The sequence below is a fragment of the Lepidochelys kempii genome, chromosome 1 (assembly GCF_965140265.1).
Source record: "Lepidochelys kempii isolate rLepKem1 chromosome 1, rLepKem1.hap2, whole genome shotgun sequence".
NCBI lineage: Eukaryota > Metazoa > Chordata > Testudines > Cheloniidae > Lepidochelys > Lepidochelys kempii.
The window spans coordinates 12,389,287-12,412,752 of NC_133256.1; the positions used below are offsets into that span (position 1 = coordinate 12,389,287).

Here is a 23,466-nt window from a genome sequence, read left to right on the forward strand (position 1 = left end):
TTGAACTCGGCATTATAAATTCCTGGTAGGCGCTCTGATTCTTATCTCATTTAGGTGCCTCTTAATCTACATATTGCTGTGATAAAATGAGAAATACTGAAATGTGAAAATTCTCCCAGTGTTATATAGGGCATATGGGCTGGGACATTAGCACTCCCCTTGAGCCTTGTTCTTGTGCAAAAAAAAAAATACTGTAGCCAGAAGTGTTGTGCAATCAAAAGAGGGAAAGAGAGTGGTTAATGGGATTTCACTAGTAGCCTGTAACTGGTCCATATGCTTAAAAGAAACCCTATGTGCTACAGCCATGCAGGGGAAGTGCCAGGTAGATGCCATGGATTAGGGAAGTAAGGAATACTTGATTACCCTGCCCTAGTACCCTTCCCATTATTGCCCTGTGCTGCAAAAACAGAATTTCTTATAAAGATACAGTAAACTACTTCTACTAAAAGGAAAAACGCCTTTGTGGCCAGAAGGTGTCAGTAGAGTAGTTGGTCTACGTTTTAGGGCCAGAAGGGACATTTTAGCATAACCTGTATAACACAAGCCTGGGCATTTCACCCGGTTACTCTTGTAAATGTATTTGTCTCAATCCTGCTTGCTAGAGTTATGCTAATAAAAATATTAAGTTTCAGAACCACAGAATACATAAATTTGCTGAGAATTTTACCATTAACTTCTTGAAGAAAATTCATTTTAGTAAGTTAGAGCAATTCTTCTGTCATCTTAACAGGTTTGCTCTCTTGGTTGACTATAGATCCTATTGTTTGCGTTCTAATAGTACCTTGAGGCTCCAATTAGGAGAAAGATGTACTTGTCCTGGCTGCTGTACAAATGTATAAAAGACCTCCTGCATCAGTGTGTTTGCTAAATGACTGTAGTGACAGATTTACTCTTGCAAACCATCAGACTAGATAATCTAATGATCCCTTCTAGCCTTAAACTCCTGTGGCGAGAAAGGGCTGGTGGCAGTCCTCTCTCCCCATTGCAGCCTGCACCCCAAACCCCTCATCTCTGGCTCCACCCCAGAGCTTGCACCCCAACCCTCTGCCCCAGCCCTACCACATACATTTTATGTGCACCAATATGAAGGTGATGTGTGTCACATCACTTCCACATTGGTGCACATAGCAAAATTCATTCCACACATGGGTGGGAAAAATTAAAGGGAACGCTGGCCCCGTGGGTTTTTCCTGCAGTCACAACAGTCTCCTGGGCAGAGATGGGGCAGGGGGCAAAGCTGCAGCCCTTCCCTGCAACACCCAGTTGCTCTGGGAGCAGGCTTCAGCCTCCTGCATCCTCAGCCAGGCCCAGTTGCTCTGGCACTGGGCTTCACTCTATTTTTCCCCCTCCCTTCCTATCGTCAGCCTCAGGACTCTGGGGGTGGGCATGAGCACCCCCTACTTCAGCCTTGGGGCTCTGACAGCAGGCTCTGGTCTTCAGCTCAGGGCAGAGGGACTTCAGGAAGGCCAGCCTTACTAGGTGCTGTGGCAAGGAGCAGTGTAAGTATGGGGTGTGAGGCTGCAGGATGGAGCTTGGGGCAATGGGGGGGAAGCAGTGGTGCCCAGGAGGGTGATGGGGAGCCGTGGAGGTCTGGGGTAGGCAGCAGGGGCCAGAGGTGATAGGTGGGGAACTGGGGGAGTTGCCAGGGGCGCCAAAATACAACTACATTATTGAGTCTGCAAAATAAAAAAAACAAAACCCTACATCACTCAATTACAATGATTTGGCCATGAATATGTGCATATTTAATTAAGTTAATAATTTGAGGAACATTTGTATGAGCCACCACCAGCAAGAGTCGATGGCTGCAGTCTGAGGCCACCAAAATTTTTGTTGTGAGAAGCCCTGAACTAAATCGTTACCTACGGCTTGGCCTGCTCTTGAAAATACCAGCATAGGAATGTTGGGCAAGGCTGTGAAGCTAGCATGCCCCTGACTGACACAACCTGCAGGGTACATGCAGCTACGCTGCTGGAAGAGTGCTGCTTTCAGCTTCGCTAACATTTGGGGGAGCCGTGGTATTCCTGCAGCAACAGAAAATACCACGGTCGGTGTAGGCTGCGTCTGGACTACAGGGCTTTACCTAAACTCTGAGACTAGAACTCTTTGTCAGCTAGATGAAAAGCCTAACATAACACCATCCAAGAGCTGGAAATTCAGCAGCAAAATTCAAATAGAAAATAAGAGACATTTGTAACAGTGTGGGTGACTATTTGTATTACTGTGGTACCCATTAGAACTGGTCATCAAAGCGGGGGATGGGTGGTAAATTCTTCATCAGTTGGAGTCTTTCTATCAAGATTGGGAGTCTTTCTAAAAGGCCAGTTCAGCATGAGTTGTAGGGCTAGATGTAGGAATTGCTGCACGTGAGCTGTGTCTGTTATGTAGAACATCAGGCTAGATTGCATAATGGTGCTTTGTGGCCTTAAAATCTATTAAGCTCCCTGGGATCTGCAGAAAGTTCCTGATGACACAAATCCAAAAGAGCCTGGTTTAATGTTAAGGTCCTTAACGCTGAGTTTTGGGGACTGGGAGTAGAAAGAGCTCGCTTTGTAAATTGTGACTGGTTGAGCCATGAAACCCTTTGGTATTGTCTTACAGTTACTTTTAAGATTAGCCTGCCCCACTCCATCTCTGCGCTCCTTTCCTCTTCCAGTACCTCAGATAGCCTCCTACTGTAATCTTCATGCTATTTTCCCTGCTGTTCCTTTTGCCTTAGAACTGAAGAAGAGTTGTATAAACTCAACAGCCTGTCCCTTAGACCAACAGAAGTTGGTCCAATAAAAGATGCCCTCACCTACCTCAATTCTCTCAGACCTGCCTGTCATTTCAATTCTTCCTCAGAACACAAAGCCTAGCGGGTTCATCCACCAAGGAAAGCGCTGTGGCTAAAATCTGCGCTGTCAGATTATAGCACAGGGTGGTGTGTGATACAGTGTGCAAGCAGCGTCCAGTGGTTAAAGTAGAAGTGTGGACCAATGAGACATCTTGCCTTGTTTGCATGGGGGCTGCCCATTGTTTCAGTTGGAATTGAGGGTGCTTCAAGCATGTGGCTGGTGTTACCAGCTAATGGGGTCACGCAGAGGATGGAGGCAGTGGGAGGGGTCTATTCTTGGCTTTACCATATTTTCTTTGTAATTTTTTTTTTAAAAGCCTGCCTTTTCTCCAGCCACACACTGAGGGTCAAGGCACTGAGCAGTCGCAGCTCCTGTTAACTTCAGAAGGCAGATGACTAACCACTCTGCTGTTTCCCTGTGTCAGAGGAGTGGAGAGGCTAAATGAATGTTCATAAGTGCTGCTCTGATTGTTGGGAGAATGGTATATTCTGAATTACAAGATGAATAATAAACCCAGGTTTGATTTAAGTGGACAGGGCAGAGACCTGTAGGACAAGCTTCAACACCCAGATGAGGTTTTGCAGATAAACCCCTTGAACCAATTGCTTACGGCCAATGAAGGATTCAAACAATCCAGGCCTTCATGGTCACAAATTGCATCCACCACACATGCCAAGATTAATTGAAAAAGTTTAATTGCAAAATTATACAACTCATAGTTTTGTGATACAAGAATTCAAATCGGGGAAAAAAGCTGACACTTCCATTCACATGATGCAAATAGACACTCTCCCAGTGTTTTCCACACTCCCACCCACCCCCATCCCGTATAATTGTGCAACAGACATGGGTTTCAGTGCACAGATTTGTCTGAGCATGCACACTGCAATATTTTGTGCATTCTGATACATGCCCGTGCCTCACCTACCCCCCACCCTGTTGGAGATGATTGTCAAAACTCAAACTCGAGGTGTTAAGGACAGCATTGCCCTCTGGGCTGACTTGTATGTGATTTTTGGCATATATGCTTCACTTTACTTTTGTAACATCATCTACTTAAAGAGACAAGATCAGGTCAAATCTTGGCCCCCAGATTTAGGTATATACCCAAAATTCAGATCAACAGGAAAGGCTGGGTTTTTTAAAACTATTGTGGAAGTCAAATTTACCAGTTAAACCTCTGTCAGCCTCTGAAATCCAGATGCTGCAGGATTGGGCTTGTGCTTGAGAACTTGAAAGTGAAATAGACTAGAAAGGGACTGTAACCAGTCCAGTTTCCCTGTCCACCCTAACTGCAATCAGCTTCAGTGACATAGAAAGTAGATTAAACTGAAGAAAAAAAAAATCTAACCCTTTGTCCCAGTTTTGCTGTGACAGTGAGAGAGAGAGAAGTGTTAGACACACACTTAGGAATGTGTGGGATCAGGACCATTTTTTTTTTTTTTTAAATACAAGCTTCAACCTGATAATGTCCCTTGAGGAAATTCACTTTGATCCATCAACTCTAGGCTGGAGTTGGATCATGAGACTTCCCACTTCTCACCAATAAATATAAAAATGCCTAGCTATAAATACAAATGTTACCTTATGTGCCCTAGGCAGGTCAGCCATTGGGGAGTGAACCCTCTTGGAAAGAGGAATGTGTAGAAAGGGTCTTTAGGAAGCCAGGCTATGGAAGATCTAAAGCCTTCCTATTTTAGAAAAAGGAAATGAAGGGCCTGAGCCAGCTCCCACTGAGAGGTGTCAGCAGGAGTCTTCCCCTTGGGAGATGGTTTGGGCTCTAACTTTCTAGTTGCAGAGAGAAATCTTCAAAATATAAACTCTGTTTCTTGCCCAGTCTATCCTGACAAACTGAAACAGAAGCACCACGAGACGTGAACTTCCTCCCCTCCTTTCTAAGGGGCTAATGAAACCTTTCGAGGGTGGGCCCAGTGCTGGTGAGAGTTGGCTGCTTGGTAGCCCCCCAGCCCGAAATCCTCTTGATCCACAGAGCAGGTAAGGCATGCTAGCTGCAGAGCAAATCACCCCTCCCCCAGCTGCACCTCACCTCTGCTGAAGGGACCACCTGAAAAAGGGTCTTTTAATCTCTATGGCCCATGCTGTCCTTGGCCCCTTTGCTGAGACATCTCACTGCTGAGTGATTTAAGGTGGATTTTTTTTTAAATAGAGTATTCCTAGAGAAGCAGATTTTTGCAAGATTTCAGCTGTCCATGGGTAAGGAGTGGAGAGGTTTTTACTTTGTGTTCAACTGGAAGTATTTGGGGGGAAGATAACACACATTTCAGAGCGTGACTAAGTGGTTTAGAAGGTACAGGGAAAATTCTACTTGTATCTATGTTCATAGGTGGGCCCCTGCCTCAGAGCACCTACTGACTTGTATGGCTCTTACAGTCTGTTTCCCTCTCCTAAAGTAACCAAAATGGTTAAACTAACTCCTGGAGGCTCACTTCTCTCCTTACATCTGCATCTGGCAGCAGTGCCTCCATTGCAAAGCAGGAGCACACTCAGTCCCTGCCCCTCTCTTTGACAAGCAAGATGCAGGCAGAAGAACTTCAAGGAGCAAACAGATAAAGGGATCAGCCCCCTGGCTTCCAGCTCAGCCAAGAAACCCACAGTGCAAGGAACCAGGAACAATCTATGTGTGGCAGGAGGCAAGCTGTCCCCTAACAGAGACTATGACGCAACTGTGTGGGCTGGTACCTTTACTGTGGCCTCAGCTGACAGTTTGCATCCTGGCAGCTGGTGCCATCATGCTTGGCATAAGGATTTATTCTACTGCAGGAAGGAGGAAGACGACACAGACCATAACCTAAAATCTCAGCAGATGTACCACTGATTGGGAACAGAATCCCAGTGAATTGGTCCCTCCCATCGTTCCTGGGCCTTTCACCCCCCTCCCTCCCTCCCTCCCCCCCTGTTCCTCCCACGCATTTTCTTTTGGTGAAATATTCTGGCAAGGTAAAGTATGCTGGATTTAACGTCAAAATGCACGCTGGTCCGGCTAGCACCCATCAGTTCGTAGAGAATACAAAAGAACATTTCCCCATTTAAAAAACCCTGCCAAAACCTGAAAATTCAAACTACAATTCATCCCGCATTTTGTCCCCTTTGGGCTTCACTAGCCTGCCAATGAAAAGAATGGAGTTGGTTTTATTGTCCTTGATCACAAAGACGAATGGGTGATCGGCGTAGAAGAGTTTCGGGTTCCTCATTTCTTCTCGGCCATAGATGTCAGCATCAAAGGGGTTCCCCTCAGTGTCCCACTCGAGGGCTGCGGCATGGAAGACGTTGGAAAGGTAGAGATCTTTCTTGCCTGAAATCTTGGACAGGTCAGCCTTGTTCTTGTCCATGGCTTCAGTCAAGCCAAGGTCCACCAAGTGTTTCTATGAAGAAAGACAGGCAGGTTAGACTCCTAAGGAAGACACTAATGTTCAATCATATGCTCAGCCAGCTAGATTCTGCTCTCAGTAATGTAAATACAGAATAATACCCCGGCGCTCGAGAAATAGATCTAGATACCTGGGGGTGTTAACAGCAGGACGTGGCTCCTTGGATCCTGAAAGGAACAGGGGAGTTGGAGAAATTTTCCTCCCCCTTTTGCAAAAGTGTAAACGAGCTGGGTAAAATGACAATACATTGGGTTTAGCCCATAAACCCAGAGCCCAACTTGGAGCCAGGCACTCATTTAAGCAGAAGTGTTAGTCTAGGTTTCCACTGAATAGGGCAGTTAGTAAGTAATAAGCTTACCATGTATAGCAAGCCAACTTGTGTATAAAACACCTCTAATTTCCCCATCTTCACTCCCTACTTTCAGGGCTGGAGAAGAGAATTTCTCAAGTGGGGATCTGGTTAGAACTACATATGCATATATGATCAAATCTTCCTGTTCTGGGCTCCTCAAATATAGTTCTTGTAGGTTGTGCCAGGGGGATCCGAATATATGTCCACTCAGGGAAGCTCCCAAGGCAGAAATAACAGGGTCCACTCTTCCCCCACCCTCCTGGTCTCTTACAACCTTCCCAACATTGGCAGAAATTTCTCTGCTCATAAGCAAATCACATGTGCCAGCCTGTTCCTTCAAAGCAAAAGGTGGGATAAAGACCCAGGAACCACCCATAGCAGCCAGTCTGGTTTATGGCGTCAAGAGAGACTTTACCTGAAGATCATGACTAACTTCCAAGCTGACTTTCGGCAGAGAAATGGCCACGGCTCTCTTCTTCAACTTGCCGATCCAAGTTTTCAGTTGCTCTCTGGTCAACAGCTTCTCAACTCTTTCCAGTGGCTCCACGTGGTTGGGCATAATGAAAATCATGCTGGAGAGTTTGTGAGCGAGAGGCATCTCCACAATCTGAAGTTTCTCTGCCTCATCATCAAAGTAGTTGTACAGACCTTTAAAGAAAAAAAGAGTAGCAAGCAGAGGCAATAATGGTGAGCCATGGGAAGCAGATAAAGCCACCTGATTCTGTTGCTCATTTCCCCCATGTTTTCAGTGGAGTGCAATCTGGGGACTGTCTAGTTTACTGGCCCAAAAGTAGACAAGTGTGGATAGTGACTGAGAGCTGCTACTATTCCAATCTCTGTTTGATGCCCCAATTCTAGATCCCCTATGGAATCTCTTCCTAATGGACAAGTTGTTCAGATCTAAAGCCACCAACATAAATGGCATTCCATCTGCTTGTCCTAAGATCTGCATAGTTCTGTCTCATCTGAAAGGCTACTGGGGAAAGAAAAACAGGTGAAACGCTGACCAACTGGGCTAATATAATATCTCTGTTGGAAATCAACAGGATGGATTTAGTCCAGTGGATCTTGGGGCCGGGAGCAAAAGCTAAAACTTACCTGTGCGGTGCATCATGGGAACTCCCACTGTGTAAGAACGGGTCACCATAAAGCCACGGTTGTCCACCATCTTGTGATGGAACCTCTCCTCCCAGTGAGCTATGATGGAGGAGGAGGAGAACCCATCAGTTAACAAGAACTTGGGAACAGGCTGTGTCATCATGCACAAATTTAACTCCAGTAGCCCCGTAAGGAATACCCTAAACTGGTGAGCATCTCAGAACCCCCAGTTTGTTCGACCAAAGAGGACACGGGTATGTCTAGTGCAGTGTCTTGTCTCTGGCTTTAGAACAGATACTTTGGAGTTTAAAAAAAAATTCCCATTTTTGTTGTTGTGCTAACTTGGGGCGAGATTGGGACTAGCAAATTCCTTGCCACCCCTCACCCCCCAAAACAAACTTCTATCCTGCAGCCTGAAGTTTATTTACCAGGGCATCAATTTGGACCAATTTATTTAACATATGAACTCCTGAAGTTTCAGATGGAGAAACTAATTCACTTCCACTCCTAAAATAAGATTTCTGTTGCAAGCTCCAATGGCTCTGGTTTTTCACTCCAGTGCATTTCAGCGGAGAGGGAAAGATCTCTCCGATCCCTCCCTGTAGGACTTGAGCAAACTCTTTGAGCCTGTGTCTCCTCTCACTTGCCCCATTGTGTAACTCCACTGATTTACAACAGTGCAAATGGGAGCTGAATTAGGCCCTTTGCATCGTTTATGTCTAGATTAGGAAGAGGAGGTGAAGCCCGGTATTGGCTAGCGGGTGCCATCTGCACTTGATCACTCATCTCACTAGTTTAGAGCACCCTTGGCATTTAACTTACGCTTGAAGAACATGGCGTTCACGATCAGGGCCCCGTCGGTCTTCTCCACATTCGTGGTGACCTCTGGGAGCTTGCCATTGGTGGTCTGGGATGCCCACTCGTTGATGGATTTCAGGGCGCTCCTCTTGTCCCTGAAGTTGATCTTGGAGTGTTCATAGTTGTAGTGCTTCTTGCTGCTCTTCACAAAGTCATCAGCAAAGCTGATGGAGCTGGGGCCATACAAGCGGTTCCCGAGCTTCCAGGTGACATTGCGGGCGGTGGAGTTGCTGACCTCGTTCAGGAGCTCCGACAGCCCACCGTGAATGTAGTCGTCGTTCAGCTTGTCGGCGCTGAGCACGGCCTTGGCTTGAGAGGCTGTGATGTCCTTGCCACCGAGTGACACCAGGCCGAGCGAGGAGGCCACCACCACGGGAGACACGAGGATGTTCTCCATGTTCTTGTCTTTAGCCATCGTGTGGTAGAGGTTGAAGGCGAGAGTTGCGCTGCGGTCAGCTAAGGCGGCTGCCTTATCACTCAGCTTCTTATCTTCCGAGGGCACTGCAGCCACTAGGGCACAGAGGGCCAGAAGACTGGTCACCCACATGGCTTCCACTGAACACGACACTGCTGTGAACCTGCAAGGCAGCAAAAGGTTCAAAATCAGTCAGACTACAGTCCCTCCTAAAGCCACGTCAGCATCTAGACTAGTCTAAGCTCTAACGCTTCCGATTAACCCCATTCCTAGAATCCAGCATGGGAAGGTGAAATAGCATTCGTGATGCCAACTGATCTGCATCTGTGGTTCGCTTCCAATTTAATAACTTTAATAGGGTTCCAATTTCCAACCAGACTTCAGCCCAGCGTCCTTTTTTTGCAGGTGCGAACCTACACCCTCAAAAATCGTCCATGCGATTACCTGCAGAAGGAAATTATACTATGTGGAGAGTTAAATGGTAGCTAATGCTTGAGAGTCCAAACTGCACTCTGAAACGCAGGGCCTGTATATTTTGAATATAAGCCTGGTCTCTAACTGAATATTAACTCACTGGTTTGCTTTTGGAACTTTAAAGTGACATGATCAGGCAAGTTGGTTGGTTCAAAGACCTAGGTGATAGGATGGAGATCTCTTCAATTCTAGGACAGTGGTTCAAATCCAGCTCAAGTTAGGAGAGACTGAAGATCACTGCTGTTTGGCGGCCCAGCAGCCACCACAATCAAGGTAGAACATTGCAGGCTGGGATCAGTCATCTCTGCAGGCTACAACTCTGAACAGAAGATGAGGGTGGCTGAAACCCACTCTATTTTACACAAATCAGATTGAGCTCTTTAACCCCAGCAAGCTGCCCACATCTGTAGAAGCAAGTAGTCCCTGGTGTACACCCAAAGGCTGGCTAAGTGCTGCTGTCCTCCCTGCTGGGGTTGTACTTTGGGCTTGAGGGTGCTCCAAAAGGTCGAGAGAGCTCAAAATCGTCCCAAGCAAAGCTACCTGCTTATGTATATTAGGGGTTAAATTCCTTTTCTATGCCCGAGACTTTTTGTTGTATGACATTATCTTTGTGGTAGCCAAAGACCTAATGTTGAATTGTTCAGGCATCCTGCCAGGTGCTGTGATTGAGCTCCACGCTTTAGTCATTCTTCCCCCTGGCTGAGGCTGCTCTGAAGTTCAGTTCCTGGCATGCAGCCGCAAGCAGCAGCTGGAGTGGCAGCATTAGGGTTAAAGAAAACAGAACAGGAAACAGAGGTGGGCCCAAGGAATTACACACACAGAAGAAAGCATTTGTGCAAGCAGCTACAAGCAAACATGTTGCAGTTCACAGGATGGAAATTATACAGCCTTAGGGATAGGGTTAATTTACAGCCTAAGATCTGTTCAATAATAAGCCTTGTTGAAAGACTGAAAATGAAAAGCTACCAACTTTAATTTGCCCTCGCTATCCACAAGAAAGACTATTTAAGACACATACGCCAGTTTATAATCTCCCCGTCTGGATGTGGGGCTGGGATTATGCAGTTAAACAGTTTCAAACTTTTTGTGTTTTTTTTGTTTTGTTTTCTTCTTCTAAAGATACCTTGAAACTTTTTCATAGTGAGGTCAACGTTTGCCTTTTTCATTCTGAAAGAAAACAGATACAGAAAGTAGTTCCCTTGAGAATGGTGCCTGGTTTAAAGCATGTGCTAGATCTTTAGGACAGTTCCATTACTTCAGAGAGCAATGAAATCTAGCCACCATCCAGGAAGCCGCTGTGCCCAAACTTTGCCCGCAGAAGGGTTGAATCGACAAATGTCTAGGTCTCCCCAAGGACTAGGGAAATGCACAGTAACAACAGGTCTCAGCCTGTAAGCTCCACCCTGTTCTGAGCAATGTCTCCTACCCTTGAATTATGTGAAGGGGTTGTGTTAGTGAGACAACAGCATTGGCCTGTGTGTTATAATTTAGTGCTGCTCTTGGAGTCTCTAGGAGCTCATACTTGATAGCTTCCACTCACACCCTGCACTCCCCAGGGCCCCAGTCTGCCATGAGATGCATGCAGACAGATCCTTGTGCCAGCGTGGCAGGTCTGTCTGGGATGGGAGTCATCTTGCAGGATCAGGGCCTTAGATCCCCCCCCACACACACACACACACTAGATCAGAACAAACCACATAACAAAGTGACTCACACAAATGTAGTAAGTAAATGCCGTTTGGGTGTTAGTAGAGATCTTGCACTAAGACAGCCGGAGGATTTGCATTTTGACACAGAGTTGCTTTTAGTTCATAATAAGAGAGAACAAAGAGCTGCACCCTTATCCCCAGGGCTGTGGCTTTTCTGCTCTGCAGCAGTTCACCCTTTGGGCAGGGCGACCCAGGGCGCCCGGGGATAGAGGAAGTAGCGGCCACTGGTTTAATGCTGGCTCTGAGCTGGAGACAGGAGCAGAGAGCTGATCCCTGGGACACTGCTATTTTATTCCTCCCCCTCATTTTATTTCGCTCTCCATTGCTTGGGCTACTTAAACCCAGGCATCTCTGCTCCCAGTGTCTTGAGGATCTGTGTGAGCATCATTGGCAGCTCCTGCCAATGGCTGCCTCTGGTGTGGGGCAGCCTGGAAGATGGACCCCTCTGGTGTGGGGCAGGAGAGGCTGCTGCTGCCCTTGGATCAGTGGAGCCCAGAACTGCCTCCCCTCTAACTGCAGGAAAGCAGCTGCTCCAGACCCCAAGTTTAATACCCTGCAGCCCCACACACAGCTGCCCCCACCCCTTTCCTCCCACATCCTCCACAGGGCCAGGGTGGGGCATGCAGCCCCCCAGAAATGCTCCATGCTGCCCCTCCCCACACCCCGTCAATCCCCAGGGAGGGGGGAGCCACCCCCACCCCCAAACTTTCCAGGCTGCTGAACAGAGTCCTGGTGAGAGCCTCAGCATCTTAACACCACCCGTGTTCAACCCCCCGCCTCCCCCCAGTCCCATTCCCCGGCTCCTGCTCCCCTTCCACACCGGATTTCCCAGCAACCGGGGGATACTCCACAGGACCCACCCCCCTCCTCTACACCACTGATCTCCCCTAGCCCAGGGACAGTCCAGGCATCTCCCCTGACCGCCCCCCCACACTCACACACCCTGCTGCCGCGGGGACCCTCCGGGGTGTGTCCCAGCCCCCCCACACACACCCTGCTGCCGCGGGGAGTGTGTCCCCCCCCCACACACACACACCCTGCTGCCGCGGGGACCCTCCGGGGAGTGTGTGTCCCCCCCCCCCCACACACACACACCCTGCTGCCGCGGGGACCCTCCGGGGTGTGTCCCAGCCCCCCCACACACACCCTGCTGCCGTGGGGAGTGTGTCCCCCCCCACACACACACACCCTGCTGCCGCGGGGACCCTCCGGGGTGTGTCCCACCCCCCCCCACACACACACCCTGCTGCCGCGGGGACCCTCCGGGGTGTGTGTCTCCCCCCCACACACACACACACACCCTGCTGCCGCGGGGACCCTCCGGGGAGTGTGTGTCCCCCCCCCCCCACACACACACCCTGCTGCCGCGGGGACCCTCCGGGGTGTGTCCCAGCCCCCCCCCACACACCCTGCTGCCGCGGGGAGTGTGTCCCCCCCCCCCACACACACACCCTGCTGCCGCGGGGACCCTCCGGGGTGTGTCCCACCCCCCCCACACACACACCCTGCTGCCGCGGGGACCCTCCGGGGTGTGTCCCACCCCCCCCACACACACACCCTGCTGCCGCGGGGACCCTCCGGGGTGTGTGTCTCCCCCCCCACACACACACCCTGCTGCCGCGGGGACCCTCCGGGGAGTGTGTGTCGTCCCCCCCCCCCCCCACACACACACCCTGCTGCCGCGGGGACCCTCCGGGGAGTGTGTGTCGTCCCCCCCCCCCCACACACACACACCCTGCTGCCGCGGGGACCCTCCGGGGTGTGTGTCTCCCCCCCCCACACACACACACACCCTGCTGCCGCGGGGAGTGTGTCCCCCCCACACACACCCTGCTGCCGCGGGGACCCTCCGGGGAGTGTGTCCCCCCCACACACACACACACCCTGCTGCCGCGGGGAGTGTGTCCCCCCCCCACACACACACACACCCTGCTGCCGCGGGGACCCTCCGGGGAGTGTGTCTCCCCCCCCCATGCACACACCCCCCCCCGCTGCTGCCGCGGGGACCCTCCGGGGAGTGTGTGTCTCCCCCCCCATGCACACACCCCCCCCCGCTGCTGCCGCGGGGACCCTCCGGGGAGTGTGTCTCCCCCCCATGCACACACCCCCCCCCCGCTGCTGCCGCGGGGACCCTCCGGGGAGTGTGTGTCTCCCCCCCCCATGCACACACCCCCCCCCGCTGCTGCCGCGGGGACCCTCCGGGGAGTGTGTGTCTCCCCCCCCATGCACACACCCCCCCCCGCTGCTGCCGCGGGGACCCTCCGGGGAGTGTGTCTCCCCCCCATGCACACACCCCCCCCCCGCTGCTGCCGCGGGGACCCTCCGGGAACACCCTCACCATACCCAGGAGACCCATGGGGCGCCCCCCCCCCCGCGTCTTGCTCCCGCTCCCCCGCGTCCCTGCCCGCAGCCCGGGGCTTGACCCTGCGGAGCCCCTCACCTGGAGGGGTCGCTCCTGCGCCGCGGGGGCTCGCGTCCGGCCTGGGGGCGCGGGGCTCGCGGGGCTGGGGCGCGGGGCCGGCGCGGCTGGCAGCGAGCGGAGCAGCCGGACTCCCCGGGTGCGCGTCCCTCTCTGCAGCGCCCAGCCCCGCGGAGGGGGCTATATAACCCGCCCAGAGAAACTTCCAGAAAGTTGGGGAAGTTGCACGTTTCAGTGGGAGGCTCTGAAGCTCCAAAAAAAAAAAAAAGAAGCCCTTTGGAGCCTCCCACTGGCAGACGGCCCCTGTCCCCGGGAGCTGCTGCAGGGTCCTACTGCTTGGTGGGTTGCAGTCCTCTGGTGCGGGGCTGTGAACGGCCAAGCCCAGAGGTGCCCTGAATGAAGCAGCACTGGCTCTTCTCCCCAGGGTGCGGGTGGGGAGCTGAAGCTGAACATCTAAGGCCCTGATCCTCAAAGGTATTGAGGCAACTAACTCCTGTTGCTTTCTATAGGCGTTGGGCACCTAGCCCAGTAAGTGACTTCCTCAAAGCGATACAACTTGTCCGTGAGGAGCCGGGGCTGGAACGCAGGTGTCCCAAGTTTTAAGCGTTGTAGCCCAGCCACTGGACCATCTTTCCACACATCAGCCTCCCCTACCGTGCAGAGACAGACATGGCTCCTGCACCACCCATTGCTTACAAACCACAGCCCCGGTCCTTCAAGCAAGTAAGCCTGTGCATAACTTTATTCACTTGAGCCACCTCATAGAGCTTAGTGGGGCTACTGGCTTGATAAATCATAGAATATCAGGGTTGGAAGGGACCTCAGGAGATCATCTAGTCCAACCCCCTGCTGAAAGCAGGACCAATCCCCAAATTTTGCCCCAGATCCCTCAATGGCCCCCTCAAGGATTGAACTCACAACCCTGGGTTTAGCAGGCCAATGCTCAAACCACTGAGCCATCCCTCAGTTACACATGTACTCAAGTGGGTGAAGGATCTGGGTTTATATACAGACAAAACGACAGATTTTATTATTGGTGTCATCCCACTGAAGGCCATGGAGTTACAACAGGGATGAATTTGGATACTGGCTACCAGAAACCATGTTACAAGGAATAGTAAATATAGTATCATCAAAACAACTAAATAAAGGTGACAGTTGTCTAAGCGGGACTATTTAGGGCTCACTGACAGATCTGATATTCAGAGGGTGTCACTGATTTCAAGATGTCTGGTTCGATCAATGTCCCTGCCATCCACCTGTGTGTCTGACTCTTGCATGTCTTACTTTTAAATGACAATATTTTCACAGGCCTCCTCATTTGATGTCACAGAATGGGAATAGCAGTCAGACCCATGATGGGAGCTCAATGCCAGTCTATAAAGAGACACAGCTGGCTCGAGCCATTGAGCATCACTACCATGGACAATGTTCTAGATATGTAAAGCTTTCCATGCTATTATTTCTCTCCCCACCCACTCCCCAATATTTGGGCTGCTGTTGGGGTGAATTTTCTACACTGATTGCATTTAATCCCACTTCCAAATCCTTTCAGTGGTCCAGCCATAGGAAGGTCTAAGGCTTTGTCTATGGTAGACACAGCCATGTTAGCGCGGATGGAGCTAGTGCACTAAAAATAGAATTGCAGTCCTGGCTATATGGGTTAGCCACCACCACTAGGAGCCCATCTGAAACCCTAGGTACGTACTCAGGGCAGCTAGCCCAACCCACCATTTGCACCACTGTAGCTACACTGCTATTTTTAGCGCTCTACTGAGACTGGAGCTAGTGTGGGTATTTCTAGCTGAACTGGAAATGATACCTCCAGCTCCTGTGTAAACATACCCTAAGACCGGCAGAATTCTTTTGTGTGTCTAAGTTTCACTGAAGCACGGTGCTTTGAGAAAACTTGGGCAAACTTCTACACACTTTGAAGCATGCTTGAAGCAAGCTGGTATGGATATGGATTCACAGACTGGAAGTAATTTCATTTTCATTTCAAGCTGTCAAATCGGTTGTTTAATTCACTTTAGTGTGGCATCAAGGTAGAAAACATTCTGGGACTTATTTTCATAGACCTTAACATCACAAGGCCCCGTTACAGTGCCAGAGCAGTGTAAATGAAATCTATTCTTATTTCCTCCCGCTCTTCTAAGCACCATTTCATTTCATTGTTCATTCTCTCTAATACTTCTTTTTGCCTCTACAATCACGCTGGTTACCTAGCAAGCCAGGTATCTTAATGAATCCCTGTTGCTGTGGTAGAAAATAGCATAAAGTTATAGCGTAGGACCTGAGGCTTTAGTGTCCTAGCTTTGAATGCTCCGAAAAGTCGCCGTACATATCTGGTGTGCAATGTTGCCCAGCCAGCAGAAAAAATGGCTTGAGAACAGCTCATTCTGTAAAAAGAACAGGAGGACTTGTGGCACCTTAGAGACTAACAAATTTATTTGAGCATAAGCTTTCATGAGCTAAAGCTCACTTCATCGGATGCATTCAGTGGAACAGTTGCTCCCAGCAAAGCCTATCAGTAGCTGATGCAGAAAGCCACATCCTGATGCCCACCTGCCCTCCTGACCTTTGCTGGCAGGATAAAGGGAAAAATGACAAGTTATTGGTTTCCCTCCTCCATCTCTTGTACATGGGCATCCACCCTCACCTTGTTCCAATCTCTCAAAAACTCACTTCTGCCACTGAAACTTCATTGCTTTTCATTCTTGTAAATGTCATTACATTTAAAAATTAAATCTGTGATGCAATTATCTCCTAACTGCTTCAGGAGCAGCTGTCCTCCCAGGGCATATACCTTTCATGTAGTACTCAACCTGGCTAACGCCTTTGGGTCCATGCCCCACCACCACATCTTTGCCACGCTCCAGGAGTTTGGGACGCCAGAGAACGTCCTCCGTGTGATCCGTGTACGAGGGATGCAGCACCACCATTTGCTCGGTTGAAGGGGAGACTGCCGAGATCCCGATCCGGAGTGGAGTTAAGCAGGACTGTCCCCTCAGCCCCATCATCTTTAACCTCGCCATGGAGCTGTTGCTGCGAGCGATCTTCAATGGCGCAGATGGCTTCAACCTCCACGGTGAGAGCATAAGCATCCTGGCTTACGCAGATGACCTGGTCCTGACCGCGGACGACCCAGAGAACCTCCAATGTATGCTAGATGCCACCAGTCGAGTTGCCGATTGGATGGGGCTCCGCTTCAGTAAAAAGAAGTGCGCATCTGTCCACATCGACGGCAGCAAAAGGGACTCGGTGCAGATGACAGGGTTCCAGATCTAGGGTGAGCCCGTCATCCCCCTGGCAGAAGGACAGGCCTACCGGCACCTGGGCACAGCAATGGGTTTCCGTGTCCGGCAGACACCCGAGGACACCATCCAGGAGATCTTGCAGGATGCCGCCAAGATCGACGCCTCCCTGCTAGCACCGTGGGAGAAGATAAACGCCCTGAACACCTTCCTGATCCCTCGCATCTCGTTCGTCCTAAGGGGATCCGCCGTGGCGAAGGTACCCCTCAACAAGGCAGACAAGATTGTCCGGCAGCTGGTGAAGAAGTGGCTGTTCCTTCCCCAGAGAGCCAGCAATGAGCTGGTCTATATCTGTACCGTTTTCTTTTTATTTCAACATTATCTTAATAAAATTATTAAATCTGTTCTTATCAGTCTCTAAACTGCCAATGACTTTGTCCTGGTATGTCTTTGACCCAATATCAGGGCATGATCATCCAAACCCTGACTGAAGAAGTCCTTGTCTTCTTTGTTACTAGCTGTCTGTATGGTTCCTAACACAATGGGACCCTGATCCCTGACTGGGTTTCCTAGGTGCTAGCCATGATACAGATGATAATAGTAACCTCAGTAGAATTATTCCTGTGAGTGAAAACAAACCACCTGTCCAAAGGTTTATCAAGCTCAGGTTGGTATGCACCTTGGTGCAGGGATCACCTTTCCATGTGCTGGCCCACCTACAATGCTAATACATAACAATAATAATGAATGCTATAGAAAATCTGTATCTTGCCGTACCTAACAAACAGAGGTGGACACAATGCAAATAGATAATATAAAGCCTCAAATTATTTGAGATTTTTGAGATCTCTTATATAACAAAATGTTTTGTCAACTAAAATGATCTGGCTACCCACAGCTGAAATAACAAAAGTAAATACATGTTTCTATTGTTATTCATGCTGTCAGTATGGTTACCAGCAAAACTTAACAGTTATAGTAGATAACAGGCAGGTAAAGACTGTTTTTTCCATTTTTCCTGGCTTTTGTTTCTGGCTGAGAGAAAAATAGGCTCTTTTATTAGTTCACAATAACCTTTATTATAGCTGAGCTGAGCCAGGTGTAATTTGCACAAAACCTGTCGCATGGAAATAATGCCAAGGGTGCATTATCTGACAGAAAACATGAAAGCATCTCAGCAGCCTAAAAAAGAGACTTCTGACTTTGTGGGATTTTTAAATGGGGAAAAGGACTATTGCATAGGGAAAAAGGAGTCTGAATGCACCAGATTTCCAGATCTTGACCTTCCTGGCATTTGTAAGAGTCTAATCTAAACTGAAGCCTGATCCTGCAACCTTTAATCATGATAGTAATACTTGCTCATACAGTTGTTCCCATTGACTTAAGTGTTGCAACCCTGGGCTCCTGTGGCCAATATTCCTATTAAGACCCTATTGTGAGAGGCTGAGCACCTTCATCTCCCAATGGGAGTCAAGGGAATTTAGTATATGGATGACGATGGTGCTCTGTACCTATTAGGAGACATTCAGCTCCTTAGAAGATTGGCCCCATTCTTGTTAGTCATGGTGACAATGAATGGATTATCACTAATCGAAGGTGCTACTAGAATATCACTGAATAACCCCACTGATCAAAGGTGCCACTCGAAGGGGTTTGCAGCTCAGGCAGGGCACCAGATTCAATTACTGAAACTATGCACAGAAGTGGAATACTCCATGATCTGTGCGGCAGAACTCTTGCACTAAGTGCTTTTGTGTCACAAGCAAGTGGCCAGTGGTAGCCAAATCCTGTTCACCTGCCTCATGTGTATAGTCTGACTGAGCAGGATTTGTCCCTGTTTTGGGGGAGTGTAGGCTGTCTGGGTAGTGTATATCCAGGCATTACAGATGAGCTTTTTTCTTTTTGTGTGTTGTATTAGCATATTATCTTGGGATCCAATTTTTTTCTCATTCACACCAGAGCATATTTGAAGCAATTCCATTGTCTTCAGTGGAGTTACTCTGGATTCACGGCAGTGTAATAAATCAGAATTTGACCTACAATCCTTTGTTTTTAATCACATATATTCTTTGCTACTTTTTAATTTTCATCCTTTGCAGTAGCATCTTCCATGAGGGGAAAAAATAAGCCACTGAATAGAGAGGCAATCCATAGGCCCAACACAATGCACCAAGTTCCAGTACAAAGTAGGCAAAAGGTTACTAGAGGCAGCCATACTGTTTGCCTACTGGTGAAACCAGAGGCAGTCCCTTTAAATTTCCAAGATGCACTTCAGCAGCAGGGTTCTTTGCCAAACCCAGCATCTGGCGCTGCTCCGCTTCCCCTTCCTCTCTGTAATTACGTCCCATAAAGGACATTGTTCTAGCTAAAATAAAATCTAAACCTTTTAATCCAAATGCCTTTTTATGTTCAGCCTTCCTTCACTGAATGCCTTTGACAAGTTTACATGGCTATATGTACCTTTAACATTTAAAATAATCTTTAGTCAGTAGCAGTAATTTTTGGATGAATAAAAATAATTCTTTATCGTTGATCAATGATCTCTGAAAACACAGACTACTCAGTGCAGAGATTTTTAGATTTCCTCAATGATTTTCTGTTTTTTGAAGGCATATTTCCTCCTAGTCATATTATAACTAAATGCCGTTATATACAAGTAATTTATCCTATCCAATAAAACAATTTTGTGAGCAAAAAGAGTTGTAATAAATCGACCATGCGTTAAAATTTTAAGTCCTATAAAAAGAACAAACTACATCTAAGTGGCTGCATCGGATTGGACTCAGCCTTTCAAATCTTTGCTGCATATTGTTCAGTGCAAATTGTCTGGAATCATAGTGATACGTACAATGTGTAACATTTCTTTTGCCAGAAAGTAATCTTAAAGTGGAATTCCAGCTCTGCACATTCTCTAGAAGGCTCGCAACTCCCTGCCCCCACAGTGCCACGTCGGACAGTCTGCATCAGGCAAAGGAATGGGAGGGGGAGAGCAGGGATACTGGAAGTTCCCTTCTTCCCTCTTCTTTGCTCCTCCTCATTACACAGCTTCAGTCCTCAAAAGACACTTCTACTTCTGGAGCACTAAAAACCCACCACTGCGATAAAATGCTGCATGCACAGTACAACTTGTCTTTCTTTTACCAAGATCTATTTGAAATACTCCCATTTCCTGAATGGAGCAGCAGTAAAACTTGCCAGGGACAGAGATTCCTTGCTTTAGGGAAGGATGTGATGAATCCAAGGAAATATAACATACATTCAAAACACCGTTAACTAATGGTCTGATCCTGCTTCTATCCAAGTCAGTGTGAGTTTTGCAATGGGATGAGGGTTGGGTGATACTTATTAGACTGTGAGCTGTGTGAGGCAGGGTCTTTTTGTTCTCTGTTTGTACAGTGCCTAGCACAATGGGGTCCTGGTCCATGAGCAGGGCTCCTAGATGCTACCACACTACAAATAATAAACCCTATTTAGCTCTTTCTTGTAAACATCACTGTTAACTAAAGATGGGACCTAAACTCAAACCTCAGATCCAGCCCCCTCAACCCTATATTTTGTAGGTGGATCCAAATCTGGACCCAGACTTCATGACTCAGGTCTGAATGGGCCCAGCCTCTGGGGAAGTTTGCATTGATGCTTTGGCCCTGAAGCCATAGAGGAAATACTTCTAGTTAGAGGCAGCTGTCTCTGGGGTGAGGGCAGCATGCTCCATATCAGTGTGGGGACAGGGAGTTTTGCCCAAGGATGCCACTGGAAGCCCTCTACTCTTAATGAAAGTTCATGGGTTCTTTAAGTCCCTGTAGATCTCTAGTTTTTAAGGTCTCCTCTAAGTGATACTAAGCTCTAAGGCATTCAGTTTATCTGCCTTGGAAAGATGTCAGCCCAGATGAGATTTCAGCTTTATTTCCAGGGAGTCTGGGTATTTCAAACCCGAAGCTTAGCTCACTTAGCCAGCCCCTTTGGCCTGTAAAACACCGCGCCCCCCCCCCCCGCCATATGGAAGAAATAAAATGTTGCCCAGCCCAGGAGACACCTCTGGCCTTCAAGAATAGGACATGATCATGCCAGGTTCTGAATGTCTCCTGCACTGGGTTGAGCACTCTCAACTCCCTTTGACTTGAATGGAGCTTGAGGACACACAGTTGGTTGCAGGACTGGGCCCATGTGTCACATAGCTGGGGGAGGAGTGACAGGTGATTAACAGCACAGCTCAGAACTGGGGGAGTGAAGTAGAACTGCACATGAATTAATGAATTAATTAATTAATGAATTAATTTCCACGGTATGCATCTGATGAAGTGAGCTGTAGCTCACGAAAGCTCATGCTCAAATAAATTGGTTAGTCTCTAAGGAGCCACAAGTACTCCTTTTCTTTTTATGAATTAAGCTGTCATTCCTGATGACAGCCTCTAAAGAGCCCATGACACCATTGCCTTTCCTGTCTCCCATTCAGCATCATCTCTGTCCCACACACAGAAATCACCAATGTTTGCATGAACTCTCACAGACAGTCTCTTCCCCTGTAGGCATGCAGCTGTCCCAAGCACCCTCTTGAAATGTGGCTGATGATTGCAAAGTCCACACAACTTCCTCCCGCCCCCAGTAATGGCATCTGCCGCCTGCCCTATAGTCTGGGTGTGTTAGGGAATTTGCCTGCATTCCAGGCTCCTCCGCAAGCCAACCAGCTTGGGCCACTTCTAACATGTTAATGGACAGGGCTGGGTGGAAGAGCAGGGACAAGAAGGAGGCAGACATGGGGATGGAGGAAATGGCCTGAGGTTACGCCCAGGCACTGCTCTGAGCTGTAATCCAGACACTCTGGCCAGCCCCCTGGTCGTCCCTGATCCTATAAATCATTGAAGTCAAAGGGAGTCATGTCCTGCACACGGAGAGTGCTCATACAGCCCACATACAGTGTAATCCATTTACACTGTACTGTGTAGGGCAGGCAAAATCGATCTGCCAGGCTCAGAGCTGATTATGCTAATTATACTAGTTATCACCTTTCCCACACCAGACCTCTTCTGAATGGCAGAGACCTTCAGACACATAGCACGGCTTTTTAAACTGCAACACATAATGCATATATCTCAAGGCTATGCTAGCGTGACTGTGAGTCAATAGGAAGCAAGGTGGCTAAGCTCAAAGCTCCCAAATAAAGAGAGTGCAGATACACGGATGAAGAGAAGGTGCATGACTGGCAAAGGGCTGATGTGACCTTTTGCTTTTCTTTTTTTCAGAGGTGGCCAGCCCAGAGCAGACAAGGTGGGTAGGTCCTGCTGGTCAGGGCATGTGGCAGAGGCTAACAATGTGTGACATCTCTGTGCTGCGGGACTTAATCTCTAAACTCGCAGGCTCCTGCTTTTAGCTCTGGAGGCCCCTGGTTCAATCCCCAGTCATCATGACCAAGATGGTTGGCATTCCTGCCCAAGAGGGACTGATCCAGAAAAGCTGGGTAGCGCCTGCCCTTAAGGTGGCTGGGCAGTGCCCACTTGAGGGATGGTAGATCCAAAGACAGTGGAGGCAGAGTTTGCCCCAGTTATCCAGAGAGGCCGGACTCACTGTCGGGTTTGTCCACTTGCTTTCAGGTGTCACCAACCCCTGTAAGGATAGGCACCAAGCTGTTAGTGTGGGAGTGGCTATGCAAATGAGATGAGGTTACTCTGAGCGTGTCTGTGTTGATGTTACACCGACAGACACCGGTCGCTGGTGGGCAGGATCGAACCAGGGACTTCTGGAGATTAGTGCATGAGATTCTACTGCATGAGCTAAAAGCCAACTGCCTTTTAGCTCTGGCTGTAGAGCAGACTCCATCTCTCTCTCTCTAAGTGGTCTTGATGCCACAAGAGGGGACAGAATACCACACCCAGGAAGTATGTGGGTTACACTGACACCTGTATTAAGCCTCTGAGCATGCCCAATGTGCACAGAAGTTTCCAGACTATGCAGGGCACTCATGCAGTTAATAGCAGGCAGGAGGCCTTTTCTCCTGACTCCTGGGGTCTTCCTCGGCAGGGCAGCCTTTGCTGGTTACTGCTGAGAATTTAGTGCTGGTGAAAGGTTCGGCCTGGTCTCTTCTCTAGACTTAGCTCCTCCACTGAGCCACTGGGCAGCGACAGCGTGGGCAGTGGTAGCATGAGATTCCCACCCCGATGCCTAGCCAATGTAACTCAGCTTTGCCCTGCACATCTGGAAGTGCATGAAGAGTGATTCTCTTTGTCCTTGGCCCTGTGTGGAGGCTGCCAGCTGGCATGACTGAGGTAGTGTCTGCGGGGATCTGCCCTGACAGCCCAATCCAAAGAGGGGGCCTGCCAGGTGTCACCAGGATGGCTTTGCAGTCACGGGGCTCCATCAGAATTGATGGTGTTTTCCTCATTGTTATCTGTATTATGGTAGTGCCTAGAGGCCACAACGGAGATCAGGACCCCATTGTGCTAGGTGCTGTACAGACACACAGCAAGAGACAGTGCCTGCCCTGAAGAATTCGCAGTCCAAACAGACAAGCCAGACTAGTGCTCTCCTGTCTCAACAGGAACAATGAACTGTCCTGTCTCATCTGTAACAACAGGCCAAATTCATTTCTGCTGTAACTGATGTTGGTGGAAATACGCCAGGGATGGCAGCATCCCCATGTGTACATTATATTTGTTCCAAACCCAGA

General features: G+C 49.0%; 1 protein-coding gene across 4 annotated transcripts; it reads right to left on the reverse strand.

Annotated features, from left to right (window-relative positions):
• Positions 1-5,751: 5,751 nt before the first annotated feature.
• On the reverse strand, positions 5,752-13,690 carry SERPINH1 (serpin family H member 1). Of its 4 annotated transcripts, XM_073334792.1 has the most exons (6): positions 13,573-13,690; positions 10,547-10,590; positions 8,499-9,112; positions 7,677-7,775; positions 6,994-7,226; positions 5,752-6,220 (listed from the first exon to the last, which is right to left on the reverse strand). In XM_073334792.1, the coding sequence occupies exons 3-6, from the start codon at positions 9,079-9,081 to the stop codon at positions 5,918-5,920; spliced, it is 1,218 nt and encodes a 405-aa protein (XP_073190893.1). In that variant the 5' UTR covers positions 9,082-9,112; positions 10,547-10,590; positions 13,573-13,690; the 3' UTR covers positions 5,752-5,917. The 4 variants fall into 4 exon arrangements, with proteins under 4 accessions (XP_073190893.1, XP_073190922.1, XP_073190903.1 ...); XM_073334821.1 differs by lacking the exon at positions 10,547-10,590; XM_073334802.1 differs by lacking the exon at positions 13,573-13,690 and having other exon boundaries at positions 10,547-11,705.
• Positions 13,691-23,466: the final 9,776 nt, after the last annotated feature.